The sequence below is a fragment of the Culex pipiens genome, chromosome 2, assembly GCF_016801865.2.
Source record: "Culex pipiens pallens isolate TS chromosome 2, TS_CPP_V2, whole genome shotgun sequence".
Taxonomy (NCBI): Eukaryota; Metazoa; Arthropoda; class Insecta; order Diptera; family Culicidae; genus Culex; species Culex pipiens.
The window spans coordinates 73049465-73073066 of record NC_068938.1 but is presented as its reverse complement, the minus strand read 5'-3'; the positions used below and the strand labels follow the sequence as shown (position 1 = coordinate 73073066).

Here is a 23602-nt window from a genome sequence, read left to right as displayed (position 1 = left end):
TAACTTTTGAAGTACTTTTCTAAACTTCATAATATTAACTAGGGTCTTGTGGGACCCCAAGAGGGATCGAATGAGACCAAAACGATCCAAATCGGTTCAGCCAGTCCGGAGATAATCGAGTGCATATTTTTCGGTGCACGGACTCACATCCAGACACACGCACAGACATTTGTTCAGAATTTGGTTCTGAGTCGATAGGTATACGTGAAGGTGGGTCTACGAGTTCATTTTTCGAGTGATTTTAAAGCCTTTTCTCATTGAGGTGAGGAAGGCAAAACCACTGGGAATGACAATCATCAATCTGTCATCAATCTGGTAATTAAAACGTATCACAATTACCTTAATAAAGTATCGGGTTAAATCAATTTGTCATGAGAAATATTTCATTATAAGGCTAGTAAAAATTTAATTAAAAGTTGTTGTCCCTTTGCTCTGGTGGGGGCAAAAAAAAACAAAGCAAATCTAAATTTCTAATTTCTAGCCCAACTTAAAACATGTTGAAGCAGAAAGTATCACAAAATGATATATTGTTACAGGTATGCTACTGTCGATAGCTTGCAAAATTTCAATGAATTAATTATTTTTTCTTAAAATTATATCTCTTTCTACGATCACCAGTTCCAAAAATTAAAAATTGGCAAAAAGTCTGTCTGTTTGATTAAAAATGCAAAAATAATCATCACAAAATCTATTTTGAAAAGTTTCAATGGTACAAGTTTATGCAATACTTTTTTATATCCAGCAATAATTATTTATATTGCCCTCTAATTTTTTTTATGTATGGCCTAAAAGAAAAAAAAACATAACAATTTTGATAATGATTATTTTAGATCCCAAATAAATCAATTTTGTTCTTAAACCATGCAAAATGTGTTCAAATTTCCCTGTAAATCATAGTTAAGAGTCCTTCCAATACTGCTTATTAATCTAAAAAATCGTAATTTTTCATTGACAACATGTTAAAGTTGGAAAAGTGATTTTTTTTTAAATTTTTCATTAGGCCAATATCATAACTACTTTCTGAACATTTTGACTTTTTAACAATCAGTTTGTGTCTCTTTAGTGCCAAGATGCAGCCAGTTTAGTAAAAAAATAATGGTGAATTTTCTAAATTACCTATGAAAACTAAATTTCATCACTTACACCACTTTTCAGCAACTGCCATCACTGTATATGTTTCCAAACATTTTGTATTGCGTTATAACAGTAATTTACAAGTGAAATCAATAGTTTTCATTGATAACACTATGTGACGTAAGAGCCATGACGAAGAATTGTTTTTAAAATTAACCGCCTTTAAATCAACTTTTTTTCAGGATTTTGATGAAAATCGCTTTTTAATGAAAAATGGTACTTACATCACATAGTCTTATCATTTAACACTATTGATTTTGCTTGAAAATTGCTGTTATAAAACAACACAAAGGGTTTGGAAACAAAAAAATAGCTGAATAGAAATAGCTGAAACAGTGGTGTAAGTGATAAAATTGACTTTTCATAGGGAATTTTGAAAATTTGCCACTTTTATTTTACTAAAATGGCTGTATCTTGGCATTGAAGTGACAAAAACTAATAGTGAAAATAAAAAAAAAATGTTCTGAATGAAGTTTTTGATGGAATTTTTAGAGAAATTCGTATAAATTTTAGGTAAAACATTTCATTTTTTTTTTTCACTAAGCATAACATAACATGTTGCCAATGAAAAATGACGACTTCCTGGACCGCAGAACATTATTGGTACACAGCAAATTCTGATGTTCGTTTTCAGTTAATATTTACTGAAACTGCACTACTGAAATCTTCAGTTAGTTTTTCGCTGAACATCAGTTAAAATTCGTATGGAGCTGTCAAAGTTTGCTGAAATTTCAGCAAGATTTCATTTACTGAAAATTTCAGTAATGCAGATTTCAGGAAATTTAACTGAATTCAGTAATAAGAAATTGGTATGTAGGACTCTTAACTGTGATGTAAAAAAAAAAAAAAAAAAAGTGAAATACAGGGCAATGAAAACATTGTTCATGAGGCAAAAACCTAACGAAATCAGGGTAAGCTCGAAGGTTTCTGCCAAATCGATTTTTTTTAAACACACTTATCAACAGCAATAATTTGCTGATTGGAAGAAGTTAAACAAAGCACTAAATCAATCATAACATTCCATCCTTTCACGAATTATTAGTTTTAAATATTAAAATTGAGATAGAGACTTTAACAAAATTTAGAAGCCTTATGCATCTGCGTACATACAGGTTTTGCTGTAATTACAATTTGAAGCAGTTGTAAATTATGCAAAACAATATTAATTTATTTAAAATAATTTACATATTAAAAAAAATTATAAATTGGGTTAAATAACATCAAATAATATAAAAATATCATATTTGTCATTATTTTGCCATATCATATTTTTTGGCAAAGTTTTTTTTAACATAAATATTTGCGCTGAAAATTTGAATTCAACATTGCTGATGGTTTTTGATAGCTCAGTTTTAATTGCCAATTCGCTCTTAAAGTGGGCAAAATCATTTTATTTTATTTTTGTTTTTTTTTTGTAAATCAAATCACAATTAGTTGATTTTTACTCAAGTTCAAAAATTAATATTAAGGTGTTAAAGTATAAATATTTTCAATAAAAATATTAAAAAGTGTTCTTTCTGATCTATAACTTATTTTTCAGTTTCACAATGAAATTTGTTCAATTGAAATGTAAAAAAAAACAAATGCTTCAAACAAATTAAAAACCTTTTTTTAAATGTTCTCAGTAAATCAAATGTGCGATCAGCCCGGTGAATGATTTCAGATTCGAATACATTCTCATCTAAAAAATACAGTTTGGAAGTATTTTTACACCTTTTTAAAAAACAAATTCGTTATTCCAAGTTCGTGTATTGATTTCATATTTTTCCATTTGCAATAATAAATCAATAACCCAAAAAAGGGAGCATGAAAAATCTTTAACATTTTCAAAGGTTGTTTTGTATTTTTTTATATCTCGTTCCTTTTGTAAATCACTTCGCAATTTGAACTAATCCGCTTTTGAAAAGTAGTTTAAATCTCAGTTTAGGGAAACAACTATATAGATTAGATTAGAATTAATATATAATATAAAAAAAATGAAATAACAAGGCATAGTCTCATCATTTGAATGAAAAAAGTGTTATTAATGCATTTTACACTATTTAAGTTGTTTTGCAATCAATAGTTTTCAAAAATGCTAAATTTGATTCTTAACGCAAGGGAATGCCTTTCAAATTGATTTGCGCTGAATGCACTTCAATTTCCATTGATAGTTTGAAGTTTTTCGAAAAAAAATATAATTCTGCCCCTGATTATCTGGGCCAACTTTGAAGGGGGGTGACAAAAACTTTAAATAAAATTTGACCCAGCCTTAACATTAAATACAAAACGTAAGTTCAATCGGTTTTGATCAATTTACTGCATAGCATAGCAAGTTAATCGCTAGAACGGACAAACGCTTGCATGCCATAAAATCAACAATTTTTGTATCGCTTTCAAAAGCATTTCATCACGAACAGCAAGTATGCGAAACGCTTAGAGAAACTCTCACACGACGAACCGCTCGATTACCTGTTGCCATAAAGTGCCACAAGTTTCTCTCTGCCGCACGTGGCTTTATAACTGAGTTTATTTAATGGTTTATTTCAACTAGTTTCTTCGAATCGAATGTTTAAGTTGAATTTTCTCTTAATGTTAAACTATTTTTTTTTCTAAATATTCATTGAGTATGCAAATAAGCCCAATCCTCAGCGAATAAGAAGGGAAAAAAACCAATCACCAGAATCAACTGCAAAGTAAAGCCGGTAGTACTCACGTGGTGGGTTCGTCCAGGAAGAGCACCGGCGGATTATCGATAAGCTCGAGGGCGATTGATAGACGTTTCTTCTGGCCCCCGGACAGGTTCCCGCAGCGCGTCAGTTTGGTAAACTTGAGATGCAAAGTGTCCAGGATGTTGTCAATCTGGGGGAGGCGTTGGCGTTGAAAGAGGAAGGGAGAAACCATGAAGTGGGGTTGAAGCATCAATCTGGGTTGTTTGGGAGGGGGATGGAGTGACCAGCGACTGACAGGGGTAATTGATGGGTGGACAGTGGCGTGCTAGAATAATGTTCTTGTTCTCACGTGGTCAAACCATAAAAACTGCGATTTTAACAAATAATAATAACTTTTTTTTTGGGATTTTTTTATCGGGTTTCGGTACCATTACTTCACCCAGAAGGACGCCACTGTTCCAGCCACTCTCAAGCGGAAATCGCTTAAACCCAATGTCCGGTCTGGTTCTTCCTTCAGCACCTCTACTCTCTTCAGCACCTTCTGCTGCAGTCCTCACTCACCAGCCTCTGCTTGTCCTCCTGCTCGAGACATCGTGACGATATTTTCAAATCACACGCCATCATCATTATCTCCTGGACGGTGAAGAACGGATGCAGATTATCCTCCTGCAGGATATAGCTGCACAATTTATTGCCCCCGACGTTCCGGCCAATGTTGAGCGATCCTTTGACGCCACTCGTCCTAGCAGAAGGAAAGAACGGGAAAAATGCGGTGGAAAATTCAATTTAGACTTACACTTGTTCGTCAGAATGAAAGGGATCCATTGGCGGATAGGCTCAAATCGTCTTACGTGTATCCGGTGAGGATGTTCAGCAGCGAGGATTTTCCGGCTCCCGAGGGTCCCATTATCGCCGTCAGCTCGCCCGAGTTGAACTTTCCCGACACGCCATTCAGGACGGTTTTCTTGTCTGGGAAGAGAAGACAAACAAGAAAGAAATGAAGATCCGTTCGACAAATCCCAATCGAGTCTGATTGATTTATCGACTTTAGTTTTTTTTCGTGTTTCGCCACAATGCATTCAATTTCGTCTACAAGCACAAGCTCTTTAAAGCTATTCTGAAAAAAATAGGATTCGATTCTATCCAATATTTTTTCCTTTTTATGGAGTTTTGTAAAATCTTTGTTCGGTTTAGATTATCAATACAACAAATTTCCTCATCACGATGATAATTCACAAAGCAAATCCATTCATTCAAACAACACCACCCACACACACGATCCCAATCCGACTAAAGTGACACGCAACTGTCATTCAAATTAGGCGCCTTGTGGCGTGTGGCACTTTCACTTGACTCAAGTCACGTACGTCAAGTGACGACCACTTGCTAAACGGCGCGGGTGATAATAACACCGGCTAAACGGCTTAGAACAAAGCAAAGCGCGTTCGCGATAATGGCTCGTCACTTACACGCCCACGTCGTCGTCGTCGTCGCACGAGAATTTGCATTCAATTTGAATAATTGATGTGTGACGAAATTATTTCAACAGCTGGCAACTACTATGGTGTGAAAATTTCACACTTTTTGGCTTTGAACATGTTTTTTACTTTATCATAATACGTGATATTTTGTAACGAAGTAAATAAAGCCAAGCATTGTTCCTGTTTGGAAAACAATTTATAAATTGAACTTATTTAAAAAATATGTTATGAACAAATATATTAATTTTTAATTATCTTATGGAAATTATTTGTCTATTGTATATCAAACAAATAACAACTATTGTTAGGCTTCATCCATAAAGTACGTCACGCTAAAATCAGCCTAAATTTACCCCCCTCCCCCCCTTTGTCACGCTTTTCCTATACATATAACATGCAATGTCTCACTTGCTCAGAAACCCCCCCCCCCCACTCCCTCCCCCCTAGAGCGTGACATATTTTATGGATGACGCCTTTACCATAAACTTCCCAATTTAAAATCAAGATTTGCTGGGATTTCTTCAATTAAATGATTTAGGCAAATAGCCGATACTGAAAAAAAAACAATTACCTAAAAATCAGTCCGAAAAATCAAGGGTAAAAAAAAAACGTTTTTTTAAATCTCAATTTTTATGGAAATAGAAGTCTACTCAACTGAATTCAATTTGGAATGCATATTCCTGGGGCCTCAATTTTAATCAGAGTCGAGAGACATAAGTAAGTCACCATTTGTAATGGATAAAATAATTATAAAAATCGCTGTAACTAAAGAAGCTATTGCACTACGTCAAACAAACAAACAAACTCGCACTTTTTGACAGTTTGCCAGTTTGCCTGCTTTGTTTGTTTGCCTGTATTTGTTTGTACAAACGTCAGCCTGCATACATTTTGCCTTGTTTGCGAGTTTGCCGCAAACAAGTTTGCGAGTTTTGCAAACTGTCAAACACGAAAAATTGCGAGATTGTTTGCGGTAGTGTAATAGCTGTTTAAGACGAAATCAGTTTTGTTTAGAATATAATGAACTATTATTGGAATTTTCAAAAGTTAGAGTGTGGAGCAGAAGTGCGTACGTCATTCTGATAGTAATTTATAACAAAGAAAATCTCATAATTCAGGGTTTTGACATGTTTTAGGGTTAACTTTATGTGTTGACAAAAATAAAGTAAAAAAAAATAAATTTCGATAATCTTTGCGCCGGGGGGGGGGGGGGGGGAGTATGGCGATTGTCCACTATCCATACAAAAAAAAAATTTTTGTATGGACAATTGTCCACGAGGGGGAGGGGGGTAACAGATTCCCAAAAAAGTGTCCACGTGGTTTATGGATGGTCCCATTGATAATCGTCACATTTGCACACCAGACGATCAGCTGAATTTTCAAATGTTTTGCTTGGCTCTTAGTCGTTTTATTAACATTCCAACGCCCAAGGCTCCAAAAAAGTTGGAATGGTAACTTCAACTCGCTGGTTCTCGGGCCTAACTCAACCAATCAAGATGATTCTTCTTTCCAGTGATTTGTTAGGATGTCTAGATCATTCTAGAACTTTGCAGAACTTAATTTGATCAAATCTGTAATTTTTGCGATCAAAAACATCGTTCTAACTTTTTTTTTCGCGTGTAAAAAAAAAATCGCTGAAAATTCCGCGGATGCAGTCGCTTTAAAAAAGGTGGAACGATGTTTTCGGTCGCAGAAATTACAGATTTGTTCAAATTAAGTTCTGCAAAGTTTTAGAAACATCTAGACATCCTAACAAATCACTGGAAACAAGAATCGTCTTGATTGGTTGAGTTATGCCCGAGAACCAGCAAGTTGAAGTTACCGTTCCACCTTTTTTGGGAGGCTTGGGCGTCCGTGTAAGTTGGACATACATTGGGCGTTCCAGTGTTAAACTTAGATATTTGTGTAGAATTAAATTGAATTCGAGAATATTAATTTTCAGGTTGAATTTGGATTGCAGAATCATAAAAATAACTTTAATAAGTTTGAAATCTTAGAATATATTTTGCAGAGACGAGTTGGACTGTAGCTGTAAGCCAGAATAGTCTTTAGTTTATACATAAGCTATAAGAGTTTTGCCTAAAAATAAATACTACTTGAAACAATTGTGGTTTGAAACAATGCTAGCCAGGTACTTCACCACAAAGTTCCTTGAGCCGTTTCCGTTGCGGTCGATCACCGACTTTGTGGCAACGCCGCCGTGTGGCTTGAACCGGTTATGCAACCTGTCTAGTCGTCACCGTGATGTGATGCTCAACCAGTAATTGCTGTCTAATACCACCTGTACAAATCATCCCCACAGTACAGAATTGTCCGCGTCTATCAGTCCAATGAATCTTGAAACTAGAAGCTTACGCAACCTGCATGTAATATAGAGGAATGTTTTATCTATTCGGGACCGGCTATTGTAAGGTAGAATTTCGCGCTGCTAAGTAGAACATGCAAGGGGATAATATTATTATTCATTTTATACCTTATAAAAATTTCATCATTTCAGATAATCTGACAGCTGGTTGAAAGGTTCACTCTTCGTGTGGCATCTAGAATCTAGATTACACTTTAATTTGATTTGATTCAATTTGGTGCATTTAAAGAATATAAATTCAATGCTATATATTTCTACTTTTCTACTTGTCAGAAGCCAGAAGATCGCCACTAGTACTATGACTAATTATCCATATGAATATTGAAACAGATCCACGTGTTTGGTGTACGTGCGGGAAGTGGCAACCTCATCTCGACGCTCATCATCCTGGACAGGTTTTTGCAACTTTGCATAGAAACCTCAACCCCATGCGCCACCGGGAATAATTACGAAATGATAAATGTGAGCACTTTTTTTTGTACACATTTCCTTATTTATTATTTACACCCCTCAACTGTTAAATTAAGTACCTATTTAGTGATGGAATGCTGTCGCACCAAATGAGCTCTAAATAGACTTTAGTGCCGAACCCTAGAACTACCCAGGCACCACAAAGATTTATCACTTTCGATCTGTTTTAAATTTTACGTAAAACAGGTGAGCGCTGAATTGCAGGTTCTTGCAATATAAAGCGTGGAAAGGTACCGCAACCGGTTGTATTAGAATAATCGAGCCCGATAAACGGCTGCACTTTCAAGGGCACAATTCTGCCCCATTGACTATCAATACCGTTATCGGTGAACATAGTTGCTATTAACAAAGGTCATCTGGCACGTTAATACGCCTACGCTAATGCAGGGCAATGAATTGCTTTCATTATGATAGAATTGGCCTAACGAGTTTAGAAGGTTAATTAAATTCAAGTGTTGATATATTGATCTAGATACATCATACAAGTTTTCGAATAATTTTATTAAAAGTTTATTCGTTTCATCTTTTTTAAGGGGTTACATACATGTATAAAATCACATAATTTCATATTACAGATAATTTATTAAATTCACTTAAAAGATGATTTTCAATCACTCCTGAAAGTTTCATCAAGATATTTCATGATTTAACTGAGTTAGAAACGATTTAAGCTCAGAATTTTGCCATGCGCAAAGCGAACTGTCTAACATTCTGAGCATTTTTCTCTGAACACCAAGTTGATTTACGGGTGCCACGTTATCTCAAGATGGGACGGACCAAATTGGCTGAAATTTTGGGTGAAGGCTCCCAAGACATATCCCGTGTGCATGACGAAGCCCGATTTTGAAATTTTGAATTTTAAAAAAATACAAAAATCAAAAAATGGCGATTTTTTAGATGAAAAGCAGAAAAATATTTTTATCTTTTTTTTAAATAAACTGTTTTGAAAATCGGCCTTCGTCATGCACACGAGACTGGTTTAACGAGTTTTCACCAAAATTTTGAGCCGATTTGGTCGAAGCAGTCTTGAGATATCGTGGCACCCGTTTTTTGAAACTGATAACTTCAAATAGCTGTATCTCGGCAATGATACAACCAAATGTCTTCAAATTTGTTTTGTTGATGAATGAAAATGTATATTTTAATACCCTGAAAACAAATTTTGAAAAAAAAATAAGTGGGTGCTCAAACCAACCTCTACCATTTTTGCCGATTTACATGTATGTAACCTCTTAATTCATTTAATTACAATATAATAGGGAATCGGTTGTACCCGACCCTCTCCGATATCAATGAAACTCTGTAGACATGTTATTCTACGCTTGTATAAGCCATTTTTGTGTACAGTATGTAAAAAAAGTATTTACACCCCTTGGACACTATGCACATTTTGTGATGAAACATGTAAACATTTTAAAGTTTGACAGGAACCTCGTACTACGTTTTGTTCAGAAACTAATGCCGAACATTTTGCTACTAAAAGCTCATGAAAAGATGATTTCTATAAAAAGTTATAAAACAAATACTAATACAGAAATAAAAAAAAGGTGCAAAAAAAGTTTGTACACCTTTTGAAAAACTAACATAAATAATGTTATTTGTTCACAAATCACCATAAATCCAGTCTCCCAACTCCAAAAAGGTATCCTTGACTGATTAAAAAAATAATTTGGATTGAATATAAAGTTAACTAACTACTTTGTATAAAAGTATATAAAATTCTGGAAATTCTATATAAACTTATCTAAACTTAATTTTGCAAACTTTCAATTTAACTATTTGTCAATATATTACCAAAGAATTGCTAAATACACATTTTGGAGTGGGTATAACACCGTTTGGGGGTCTTTGTATCGATAGAATAGATTTTTCGTTGGAATTTCGTACTAACCCGGAATTACGTCGTCGGGAAATCCGCCGGCATCCGAACCGGTCCACGATTCACAAGTCAACCTATATGGCATCGGAAAGGGCATAAAATTTCCGATCTTTTGATACCCATACATCTAGGTTTTCTTTAAAACCCACGTTTTTAAATACCTAGGTACTAGCGTTGTCATAGTTTCGTTTGAGTAACCTGTCAAAAATGTATGGAATTTTGTAATTTTTGATCTCGTGGATCAAACTTACTTTTTGCTCAAGTAGATCTCTTAAGCACTTTTGAAATGTAAACTATTTTTAATTGTTTTAATTTTAAATATTATTATTCGAAAGATTGAAAATTAACACACAGATTAATTTTCGATATTGACATTGACAATCAAATCATAGATATGTCAGAACAAAGATTAAGGCTAACTAGAAAACACTTGGTCTCTTAAATTCTTTGCATTTATAAGTAAAAGTTTCAAAGCCAAACAAACCCGGAAGATTTTCTCGGCTATTTGATAAAATATGTTTGGAAATTGACAGCCATTTCTGCACACAATTAAAATACAAAGTCAGGTTTTTTTCATTAAAGCATACCTCCGTGGTAAAAATCGTCCAAACTTTTCTCTGGCTTTAAACTTTTTTTTTTGTTGTGAATTGTCTGTATTATAAACTACAACGCTCGATTCGACCCGAAAATTCCTTCCTGAGTTTCAAATTTTCGTGTAATAATAATTATACAAGATAATACAAATCAGCTTCTAAAACTGTATGGAAACTTGTATGGTTGAATCAATGATGCAAAATGCTTTCATTGGTAAAGTTATGGGAAAACCCTCAAAAAAGAATAAATCAAATGAATAAAACAAAAGAAATCTAATTAATTTTCAAAATAAAAAAAATAATTCATTTACGCTTTTTATCCAAAGTTAAATGGCTTGCACAAAGCCAGGTGTCTGACAAATAAAAGAAGAGTGTTCAAGTAGTTGAACGTGTCACGGTCACATGTAAATTGAATGATTTCTGTAGAATTTCTAAAATGTTTTCACCAAGGTTACAACACTCGCAAGCAAAATGACAAAACGATACGAGACCTGTCCGGTCAATCCGCGGATATTCCAAAGCATTTCGTCGTTTGATGCCTCAGAATGTATTCAAACGCTGATGGCAACTGAGCACAGTCATTTGGTGGATCTATTGAAAAACTTTATAATCAGATGTATCGATGCATAACTCTAGATTTTTAATCTAAACTTCGTACGATTTTTTCATTGTTCTTTAATTGTTTAGATTGAGCCAAATTGCAAGGCAAACCTATTCGCATGTTTTCTTCCTTTTCTTAGATTGAATCTAATTTTGTTGACAAATCAACAGGATAATTTTTTTACAAAAATGTAGAGTTGTGAAATGTGACCACATAGCACCATGGCAACGAGTTAAGCTCTGTGTGTGGCGGTGTGGGTGCCATAAAAAATGTCTCGTTTACGTTGAGGATATGTTGAAACAACCACGTGGTGCGGCTGTCATCGCGGCATGCTTCTAAGCGCAGCAACCATTGGAAACCCGGTCCGATTTCTCGGCAGCAGCCAAACTGGCCGTTGACGTTCACTTTGAAAGATGGAAATTGTGGTTTGGAAAGATTTGCGAGCTGGTGGAACCAAAACGTACCGATTGAAAAACCATTAAGAACCATGATAAATTCATAGAAAACTCGTGTCTTTGCCAAAAGCTGAAATGGAAACCCGTGCACGACATGTTCTTTTCGGCGCGAGCACATCAGCTGTGGTAGTGGCGGCGAACGGAACGGTGGCATTGGCTTCGTGACCTGCTTGCAGAGTTTCCAACTGCGATGGTGTTGCAATGGTTACTCGTTGGCCGTTCCAGTGACCAGGCGCAGGTCTGTCACGTGTATGTCCACAACACTATTAGCAACACCTGGACATGAATTTGGCTGTGAAAAACTTTTCGTACGAATGGTGCAATGTCTAGCTGGTTTTCGATGAATTTTTAAATAGTGAAACTGTTCATTTATTTTCTACACTTTTTCTCTTTCCAACAGATATCCACAGACAAGAAATCTATATAATTTAGTGTGATGCAATTAAATTGCCATCACTATTATGAATCACCCTGAGCAAGGTCCAAGAAGTTCTAGGATGCATCTTTCCAGTGCCGATAGCCCCGGCTCGTCTCCTCAATCAACGGCACACGTTTATGCAAGTGCAACAGTTCACGTTCACGAGTAGGTGCTAGAATGCTGCATAAATTTTATTGTGCCAAAGTGGTACTTTACCCGACGCCTCGTGGATTAGCATCCCACTTCCAGAGGAGAGCATATCCTTCCGTAATCAACCATGGCCTGGCCGCTCTCTATACGTTCCTGAGAAGTGCACCGGCAGGGAAAATTCTGCAACCGGATAAGTTCCAGCTCGCAGCAGCTATAGTAACGTGTCTTGTTTCAACACACTCGAGCAAAAACACTTCAGTACTGCCGACGAATCAGCTCTACATCAGCTCTATGAGGGCGGGTGTCAGTGTGAAACTAGTCGGCGGCATCCTAGTGCAGTGGCTAAAGTGTTTGACCAGGGTTGAAGGATGCTCCAACTTGATCAACTCGAGTGCTCAATTAGATGCTAATCGTCCGAAAGGCAGTGGAATCAGCGCAAACAAATTTTTGAGTAGACAATTCATGAATACTAATTTTCTCTCACTTGTAATGATCCTTATTTCCTTTGGACATTAATTTTATTGAAGATATCATCTCATCAAATTCAGAACTCAATGATGTTTTCAAATTACAATTTCTGTTGTTATTTATTGAAAACGATAACCTGTTAGTAACCAAGCAACAAACTTAATGAACATCAGTCCAATTAAAGCAAAACAATGTAAATAGGCCAATGTGGATTTGTAAACAAGCAGGCTGTCCTGCTCATATCAAATGTAAAAATCCACTGACATGAGCAGGACAGCCTGCTTGTTTACATACACACATTGTTTTGCTTGAATTAACCATTCTACTACCGTTTTTAGTCAGACAGTTCGTTGTAAGAACTGTTTTGTAACATGATTGCTAATAATTTGTCAGGTTAAAGAAACTAAAAAACGAAGTTGACTTTATAGCTGTCGGCCCCTATTGCTAGTCCCAACCACTAGAGTCTTCCTTTTATTTACAAGGACTTCGCCGCCCTGGGCTCCTAAGTGTATGAAAGTATGGCACAGAGCGACGACGCCGAATACCCATATTTGCACAAAGAATTTTAGAGCGCACGCCGCGGGATTCGAACCGGCGACCTCTGGAGGGTGAGTCCAGTGCGCGGTCCGATTGATCCACATGGGCAGACTTAAAGAAAGGTTTAAAGAAGATTTTGGTTTATTTACGTAGGTTTTTTAAGGGATGACTCTTGAGCTTGATTACAGTCATCTCACAAATTTTGAGTAGTTTCACTAGTATGAATAGTAAGATTAGTAGAAAAGCTCTCTTGTAAACAAATTATCACAAAACAGTACGGCGTCATCCATAAAGTACGTACGCTACGGGGGGGGGGGTCTAGCAAAATGTGACATACTTTTGACGCGAGGGGAGTTCAACATTGCGTGACAAAGTGTGACATAGGGGGGAGGGGGGTGACATACTTTATGGATGACGCCTACCAAGTTTATGAGTGTTCCAAATTTGTGAGAAGACATTGATCAAAAGTTAAAATTATTTTGTTAAAGTTAGACAAATACTACAGTAGACTCTCTGGTTGTCAATATACAAGGGATCGTCGAGGAAGAGAATCATCAGTTTACAGAAAGGTGCAAAATGAAGACTCGATTGAAAATATGTTTTTCTTGATACCCAGCTATGGGAGAGAATCATGGCAACGTCCATCAAACAAAAACAAACTAATGTCAAACGCCCTTCAAAGCTTCGTTTCGCCAAGAAAAATGTCTATGCAAGCCATGAGAAAGTGAAATTATTGACAACCGGAAGAGATTTTTAAAGCAAACAGAATCCAAGGGACCGTCGAGGAAGAGATCCTTCAAGCAAGAGAAAATATCGAGGAATAAGACAATCGAAGTATGCAGATTGAAGGGACTGAAGAATTCATCAGTACATGGAGCAATATTGATATCGAGAAGATCGACAGCCAGAGAGTCGACTGTATTAAGATTTTTTGTATCTCGTCCCGTGTCGAGGTCAATGAATGGATTAGAAAATAATGTTAAAATTCACAACCAGCTATGCCAAATATATATATATACAAAAAACTGTATACCGTAATCTGGGGCTAATCGGGACTACAATTTGAATAGAGACAGCAGTGTTAAGAGCACTTAAAGCTTTTATTTATTTTTTTTTTTTATTTTTAAATGAATGTACACATTTTGTTGGTCTGAGTCTGTTCTAACCGAAACCAACCAGAAAAATCAAAATATTGTACTCCAACATGGTCAAAACTGTTGTCCCAATTTGCCCCATGTGTCCCGATTAGAGGGTGACGAGCGGGAATTCCCTGGAAAATTTTTCCGGGAAATTGACCATTTTTGAACCTCTTGATTCCCGGGAAATTTGCTCGAATCTCCCGGGAAATTTCAAAATGTGTAAATTATAACTTGTCAAAAATTCCAATAACTATAATAAGGAGAAGCAAAAAAAAGTGTGGACCCCAAAATTTACCTTAAAATATATTTAGCAGTTACACCCTTTGAGATTAAATCAAATGTTTATTTTCATTTTTTTTTTTTTAATTATTTCTAAGAGAGAAATGCTTTTCCAAGTTAAGTTAAAATTCCATATCTTCTCTCGAGCATAGGCATCCTTGTAATCTAGTTTTTTGTGAACATCTGGGTTTTTCTGAAAACTGTAAATATTTCTTCAATGAATATTTACAGTTGACCTCAAAAATTAAAAAAAAAATAAACAGTTTAATTTATTGTTTTGAGTCGTTGTTGCATAATTACCGATACTGGGAAGTTATATATCAGCAATATAAGTTATTTTTTTTACAAAAATCTAACAACAAGTTTGTGCAACTTTTGAAAAATCACTCAGTGCGAATTAAGATTCGTAAATATTTTAAACTTCAATTTTGAGTCTTTAAAAGCTCAAGAAACGATTTTGTATTTCCAGATTCAGAAAAAAATCAAATGGTTTTATATAGTCCCTCAAAATGAATAATGAGGCTACATAAATAACCATTCCACAGCATTAGTATGAATAAATTGTATCTGAATTCATTGAAAAGAAACATTTTTTTTTACTTTTCATTTTAAATTTTTGGCACTAACTCCCGGGTCCCGGGAATTCCCGGGATATGGCCAAATTCAACTCTCGATTCCCGGGAAATTGAAAATCTCGAGAATCGCCACCCTCTAGTCCCGATTCACCCCAGTTTACGATAATACAGATTTTTTGATCAAAAAAATTACAAATATCTGTGTGTACAGATTTAATTAAAAATATTTAAAGTTAAAAATAATTAACAATTTAGTCATTGAATTATGCTTAAATATGATTAAAAAAATCATAAATCTGCTGTTTCTTAGCAAATTTGTTTTTTATAACGTGCTACTTGGAACTTATATACACCTTATCTTATAGTTTACATACATTTTATCGAAATTTAATAATCTTAAATAGTTAAACAAACTTTTAATGGTATTTTTTTTAATGAGACATTAAATATCCTTTACTGTAGAACAATTTGATGTAATCAATTCACTTTGCAAACATGTTGGTGAAAATTGGTGAGAAACAAAAGCTTGAGACAAATTTTACCATTTAAATAAAATATCAAAAATAAATTGAAATCCTACCAATGTGCTCCAAACATCATCTTTCTCTGCAACTTAGTCCTGCGGCAGGACTGCTGCCCGAGCAGCTGGAAATAACAGGAACGCTCAAGTTCTGACGTTATCAGAAAATCAGGAATTGCTTGCAAAATTACTCAAACTGATTGCTCGAAGTATGATAGGGAGTCGAAAACTCATCAAAAACAACGCCAAGGCTAAGTGCCATAGCCAGGGATGTAGCAACCAGACTAAAATTTTCAAATGATGTTTTTATCTGGACTACTATTTTTACTGATGAGCAACTCTCTATGAAATCGGTATTTTTTTATTAATTTTAATTTTTGTATTTTTTTAATCAGGCTGAAACTTTTTTGGTGCCTTCAATATGCCCAAAGAAGCCATTTTGCATCATTAGTTTGTGCATATAATTTTCCATACAAATTTGACAGCTGTCCATACAAAAATGATTTATGAAAATCCAAAAATCTGTATCTTTTGAAGGAATTTTTTGATCGATTTGGAGTCTTCGGCAAAGTTGTACGTATGGATAAGGACTACACTGAAAAAAATTAAACACGGTAAAAAAAATGATGATTTTTAATTTCACTTTTTGTCACTAAAACTTGATTTGCAAAAAACACTATTTTTATTTGTTTTATTTTCTGATATCAAATGCCAACTTTTCAGAAATTTCCAGAATGTACAAAAAATCTTTGACCGAGTTATGAATTTTCGAATTAAACTATTTTTTTTAGAAAATCGAAATATTGTTCGCAAAAAATTTTCAACTTCATTTTTCGATGTAAAATCGAATTCGCAATCAATAGAAATTTAGTGAAATTTTGATAAAGTGCACCGTTTTCAAGTTATATCCATTTTAAGGTAACTTTTTTAAAAATAGTCGCATTTTTTTATTTTTTCAATATTAGTGCCCATATTTGCCCACATGTGAGAAAAAAACTTTTGAAAGGCTGAGAATTCTCTTTATTTAGCTTGAACTTTGTTAATACAATTAATTGCTGAGATTTTGCCATGCAAAGATTTAGAAACAGGAAATTTTATGTTTTTTAAGTCTTACTCAAACAACCCGCCATTTTCTAACGTCGATATCTCAGCAACTAATGGTCCGATTTATAATATTAAAACATGAAATTTTTTTAAATCAAGATTACCATTTCAAAAGAGCATAATATTGAATGTTTGGCCCTTTTGAAATGTTAGTCTTGATTTCAAAAAATTGAAAATATTGTTTTCAAAAAGATCGGAAAATTTCACGAATGTTTCATATACTGACAATGAAAATCGGAGCATTAGTTGCTGAGATAGCGACATTAGAAAATGGCGTTTTTTTGCAAATTAAGTTTTAGTGACAAAAAGTGAAATCAGCAACTTTTTTTATTTTCATAAATCATTTTTGTATGGGCATTAGCCAAATTTGTATGGAGGATTATATGGTCAAACTAATGATGCAAAATTGCTTTTTCGGGCATAACCAAGGCACCAATAAAGTTTCAGCCAGATTAAAAAATACAAAAAAAAACGAACGACCGAAATCTCAGAAAAGTGCTCTACTATTTTTTGTCTATTTAATCAGACAGACTTCATAATATGGTTTAACAGTCCTTGTTTAATACCACATATCCATTCAATCAAACTTGATATCGCTACACGTGCCCTTACACTTATCGTAAACTTCTTCACCATGATTGATAATCCCGTCATGAAAAATCGAATAAATTTTCACCTCTTTCAGAGGGTTCACGCATATTCAATAAAAACGTAGATTATTTCCTGGAAATAACTCATCATAAAACAATTTATAGCTGATTCACCACTAATTGTCCCACGCCTCTCATCGACAGTTGACCTTAACCAGCGCTTCTGCCATTAACTGATGGAATTTGTCAGCAAATAACAACATCTCCACTCCACGCAGCGGATTAGTGTTTAAGCAAACGCTAACTGTTTATGTAAAACAGTAGCACTTGTTAGGATAAACTAAGCTTGAAACAACAAGCCGCCAAAACCGACGTGTTGAAGCCTGCCTGGGAGATTGCAATAATTACAATGTGTTTCATGCTGACGATTAACACCTCTGTGGGTGCACTGTCAAAATTAGTGGTGGAAGCTTTCAACAGTATAACATTAATCATGTTGTCAAATTAAACTTTTTAAAGTAAATTTCAGCTAAATTATAAGTCAATGACAAATTTGTCATCAAACTTTTCAACTGTTAAACAGCTAGTAGCTTAAAGCAAACACTCGTCAAAGGCGCGCGATTGTCGTGCACACGATTTTGAATGGCAAGTTCAAGTGCAGCGCCGACGACCTGCGCCGCTGCATCCTCGTAGTGTGCACCTGACGACCGTTGACTTGTAGAGTGTAAAAGATGCATTACTATATCTACTACTAGCCGGCAAGACTACTCTTTGGAAGGAAACACCCGCCAAACTCTGTTGAGTCTCAGGTAAACAAGTAGACGATTGATTACAGGCAGGCAGCGGCGGCAATTATTCGGTTCGTTTCGTGTCAACTACAGCTGATGATCCGAGGGCCTGGAAATGACTCGTTCAGATTACCTGGAAAAAATGAGAGAAAAAGTAGCAAAAAAAGAGTTAGTATTACAGGAAAACAAACGATTAAGTCATTTCGTGCGGGATAAACACAGATACTTTGGCTAATGTGATGAAATCGCCTGAGATACGGATGAGCCGATGGGAAATGGGGTTCCATGGAAATTAAAAATGAACCTAAATGATCCTTTGACACAAATTGATTTATTGAATGTATTTTTTTGAACAGTCAGGATGAATTATTTTCATACCTTAAATCAAACCAAAAAATGACGTCACATTGAAAACCACATTTTATTTGTAAGCAAATGCAAAACTTCTGGAATATCCTACCCTACATTAATTGTTGACTGGTTAAAAATATATTTTACAACATTTCAAATCAACATTAAATTACTTTACAAGTAAACTAAAAAAAAGACAACTTTGTCAAGATTTTGTAGACTTTCTTTTGTTTATAGCAGTGAACTGCCCCTGATCGCATAAATGTCTCATATTCATTTTCATCTCTTTTGAGTTTTTAATGCAGTTTAGTTCAAAATCGTGTGCCCTTTCAGAAAAGCCTACAATATCCAGTACTTTGTTCAAGAAATCAGGAGGTAATCCCTTTTTTCGGGAAAACTTAACACGAAGCCTTGTGCATGGGACAAACTTCAAATTCGTTTTTCTCAGCTTGCTGTGGCAGTGCGTGGCCGAATGGCTACGCTGTCCGCTTTGTAAGCGGATGATTCTGGGTTCGATTCCCATCTGCTGCAACCTTCCATCGGATGAGGAAGTAGAATGTCGGTCCCGGCCTTGGTTGTTGTTAGGCCGTTAAGTCATTCCAGGTGTAGGAGTCGTAAGTACAAACAACACACCAAACCAAGCCTACTCCGGTGGAATCGCTGGCGGCGGTTGGACTCGCAATCCGAAGGTCGTCAGTTCAAACACTGGGGTGGAAGGTTCCTTGGAGTAGAAAGAGGTTTGGGTGCTCTCCCCATTCAAGCCTTCGGACTCCTAGGTCAAGCTGAAACTTGCAATAGAGACCACAAAAGACCCGGGGGTCGTTAATGTGGATGGTTTGATTTTTGAGCTTGCTGTTTTTGCATATGGGACATTTATGTGAACATGGATAGAGAAGAAATGATTTCGTTTTTTTATTGCACTTTTAGAAATACTTTTATTCAACATTGCAAACGAAAAAAGTTTCAGCAATCCCACATCTCCCTTACGCCATAGTCTCCGCATTCGGATTAGCCGATTCGTTGTAACTCTCCACGTCCGGATCTCCACCTTGCTCCCCTCTTCCGAAAACCCTCCTAACGGCAGCCGAAACTCGCTTCGCCGATTCGACGATCGTTTCCACCACCGTGCTGAACCACGAGTGAACCTTCTGCTGCTCCTCGTCCAGTTCCTCGACATCGGGACCAATGGTTGCATCCCGCTTCGCTCTGCGCATCATCGCCGGTGCCACCGTAGTGGTCACCTGCTGCTGTCTGCGGCCCCCACAAGGAGATCGTTTTCTTCTGATGGATCTCGGAGTTGAAGTCCCGTACGAGACCTCGCTAGCACTGTTTAGTTCCGTGTCTTGGGTTTCAGAACTGCTGGAGTCCGATTCAGAGTCGTAGTCGGAGTCGGAACTTGAGTCCGATCCGGAATCCGAATCTTCCGAATCCGAATCTGATCCAGACTCAGAGTCAGATTCCGTCGTGAGTTGTGAGTCAGATTGCAAGGGGGAAACCGAGGTAGATCTGACACTGTTTGTTGATCCACTACGATCTTGGATATCATTTTGTGAACTCTGCTTTATCTCCCGCTTCATTCGCTCTTCGTCCGTATCGGTTTCGTCATCATCTTCCGGTGGTGGTGGAGGAGGACCTCGACCGCGACCTCCACCGCGTCTTCCGCCGCGGCCACCTCCTCCTCCAGGACCTCCCTTACCTTTACCGCCACATCGTGGCTTCTCAGTTGTGACATCCTCGTCAATCTCCTGTGGAGATCGCTTTGCACGGACCTCTTCAAGCGATCTTTCGTACCGCATCGGCACCTCGTCATCCAACTCGTCAGCGGACTTTGCTCCAACGACAACACCTCTATTGCTCGTGTCATCCGATTGTGATATTGTGTGCGTCTTCAGCGATCCATTTGGCTTCATTCGGCTTTCACTCAAGTAACCGGACACCTTCTCGTCCCATGACTTGTACAGCACCGGAACCATTCGCTTGTTTGCTGACTTCTTCAAGTCCCCTTTACCAAAACCCACCATCAGCTTCTTCATGTGAGCCTCGTGAACCTCACCCGCGGTACGACCTTTGAACGATCCGTCCCGTTTCATCTCATCGTCGCTGGTCATAATCGAAACCGTCTCATCAGCCGCCACGTACTTCAGCGATCGTCTCCTACGGCTTGCCGCGGTTGTAGCCTCTGCCGGTGTCGGCCCATAGTTGTTCACGTTCGATACCGAGTTGATCTTCACGATGTTTACGTTTGTTCCCGACGCGGAGTTCGTGAACAGTCCCTGCGATCGCAAGTAGTCCAACACATCGATCGTTCTTTTCTTTCGCACCAAGTCGTCCTCGAAGCTGTCGGTTGATCCCTCCTGAACAGCATCACCAAAGCCTTGCTTGGTCGCAAAGCTTGTGTCCACTTTCGTTCCGAAGAAATCTGATCAAAAGAAGACTCACTTGTGAATAATCGTTCGAAGCGATATCCCGACGATCTACTGACCAACGCTGTCCTGTCGTTCCGATTGAATTTTGATACCACGATCGAGAAGTTCCTTGCCTTTTGCTACCGCCAACGCTATACTTTGTAGGGCATTTTGTTCTGCTTCAACGTTGTCCTGTACATCAAATAAGACACAAATCATTCATAACTCGAAATTTTACTCTTATTAAAAAAACTCACTTCAATCAAACAGGCACAAACAACCACTAAACAACTTAAACCTTTCAGCATCTCACCACTTTTAAGCTGCTTGAAAGCAACTGTCCAATCCGGTAGCGGACCAATCACCCCCGACTGGTGAATACTGTCGAACTAAACGCCACCGGCGGTCACCGGCGAAATTTATATTCTTCCATAAACATTTCATCTCGATAGCGGGATGCGGCACCGGAAGTTTTCATCCATCCCAGCCCCGCTATAGGTATAATGCATGTATACAAACCACGATTGGATCTATTTGGTGTAATTCTTGGGCAAAAGTTGCATGTTCAATGGGTATAACTTGCGATGAATGAAAACATTAAATGATTTTTGTCCGTGGTGATGTTTGGTCAGATAATTTTTAAAATGAATTTGAACTCTCCGCATTTCTTGGGAGCACGATATCAATCTATAATAATGATTTTTTTTATCATATCGTCAGCTGTGTGCTATCTTGCGAAATAGACTTCAAAAAGTTTGGCTCTATCATTCATAGTTTTGAAAATATTTACCAAGAAACTTTAAAAATCGATTTTCTCGAAAAGTACAAAATGGTCGTTGTCACAAGATAGCACACAACTGACGATATATAATAGTAAAGTATGATGAAATGCTCTATTTTCGTAATTTCGTTTTAAAACACTGTTCATAAGTTAAAAAGCAATACAAATAGGATATTAACAGCTAGAGCTAATCGGGAAACATTCTGAACAGGAACAGCAGTTTTCAGAGCGCTTAAAAGCTGCACAAATTTCCCTTTTTGTTGAAAAAAAAAACTCAAATTTCTATAAATTGCACTACAATGCAAAATTCATATTAGATTTTCATTTAATCACTAGCTTTATGAATAATACAATAAGAATTCTGAGTTTAAATAACACAAAATGATGAATACATTTTTACAATTTGTTATGTAAAATACTAAAAAAAATTCAAAATTTTATGCTATACTAAAATTTTTACTACTTACTAGAAAACACTTTAAATATTAAAATTTGCAAAATGAGTATCAAAGGACACAAAATTTCGTGTAGATTTGCGCTGGTCTAAAGTTTTGGATCTAAAACGCTTAAAAAAATGCTTAGAATTCAGTTTAAAATGCAATATGAATCGATAATTTTATAAACAAAACTAGTTTTAATGATTTCTAGGCAAAATTGTGAGTTTTTAACAATTTTAACCTAAAATTTATGTGTATATATTTAAAAAGCTTGTAAACTTAGTAAGCTGAATATAAACATTGATTCTTTTTCTTAAAAATCATAATAGCAACCTTACTTATGGTACATTTAACGTAAACTTAAAATTTGAACACATTGAATCTGACTTTGACAAGAAAAACTTTGACTATAAAAGTCACCCCGGAACAGGGTTGCCAGGTTGCCAGACAAATCTGGGAATGCCAGATTTTTCAAGTGTCTGCCAGAATAAAGATTTACCTTTCTCTGTGCCAGATAATGACAGATTTAGCCAGATTTTTCACTTAATGCCCAATTTTTTCAGTTTTGATTAAAATGAACGAATTTAGTTGGAAACCAAAAATTAAATTATGTTTTTTTTTTTTAAGCAAAAGCAAATTCAACATTATTGAGGCCATAAAATCAATTAAAGCATCTGGATTCTACAATCTTTTGAATTTATTTATTTCCTCCTTCCCCTTCACTATTCAGAATTATTAGATTTTTGTATGCCAGATTTTTCCAGATGTTTATCGATACATTGACCGATTTTTCAAATTTTTAACCTGGTAACTAGCGGTGGGCAAAACCGCTTTTTTTTAGGAACCGCTCATTTTCGTTCGCTCATTAAAAAGAACCGCTCATTTGAACGGCTCTTTCGCTCTTTTTCAAAGTTTGGATAGAAAGGTTTTTTATGAATCGTATGATTTTAAAGGTTTTTTAACATTGGACTTTTATAAATCATTTGATAAAACAAATTAAAACTGAAAACGAGAAGATGCCCTTGGAAACCATAAGTCTTGGTGGTCTACTCGAACCTAAACATTCGGGTAATTGAATGGCATCCAAACTTAAATCTAGGATGCTGGAAAAATTGTTTTAAATTGCGTTTATTTCTGCAAGAACTGAACTAATTCTGTTGTTTTATTTGAAGAAAATATTCTGTGAACTCGTTTCTACATTCTGATTAAATCGATAAAGTCTATAAACGCTAAAGCTTAATCGGATAAAAGGGTTTATTTATTTTTTTTTTCAAAAATCTCTAAACTGAATGTAGATTTTTGATAATATTTTACAAATTATGCAATTTGAAATGCTCAAATTCGTATTCTGGTAAAAGTTTAGTGTACAATCAGTTCATTTTGTTTAGACAATCATTTACTTTTGCGATAATTTTTTATTAGCATTGAAATAT

The 23602-nt window shown here is 36.0% G+C and overlaps 2 protein-coding genes across 3 annotated transcripts in view; both read right to left on the bottom strand.

Annotated features, from left to right (window-relative positions):
- Positions 1-23602, bottom strand: part of LOC120422916 (ATP-binding cassette sub-family G member 1) — a 68812-nt gene that overhangs the window by 9812 nt on the left and 35398 nt on the right. The window contains exons 1-4 of one of the 2 annotated variants that reach the window (XM_039586498.2): positions 12262-12319; positions 4637-4754; positions 4347-4527; positions 3830-3975 (exon numbers count right to left, since the gene is read on the bottom strand). In XM_039586498.2, coding sequence (XP_039442432.1) covers positions 3830-3975; positions 4347-4527; positions 4637-4754; positions 12262-12304 — 488 coding nt within the window. In that variant the 5' untranslated portion in view covers positions 12305-12319. Of the gene's footprint in view, positions 1-3829; positions 3976-4346; positions 4528-4636; positions 4755-12261; positions 12320-23602 lie in introns of those variants that run through there. The other variant, XM_039586490.2, reaches the window with a different exon arrangement.
- Positions 19488-21366, bottom strand: LOC120422927 (serine-aspartate repeat-containing protein D-like). Its single transcript, XM_039586509.2, has 3 exons — positions 21209-21366; positions 21029-21143; positions 19488-20965 (listed from the first exon to the last, which is right to left on the bottom strand). Exons 1-3 carry the CDS (start codon positions 21257-21259, stop codon positions 19530-19532), a joined length of 1602 nt encoding a protein of 533 aa, XP_039442443.1. The 5' UTR covers positions 21260-21366; the 3' UTR covers positions 19488-19529.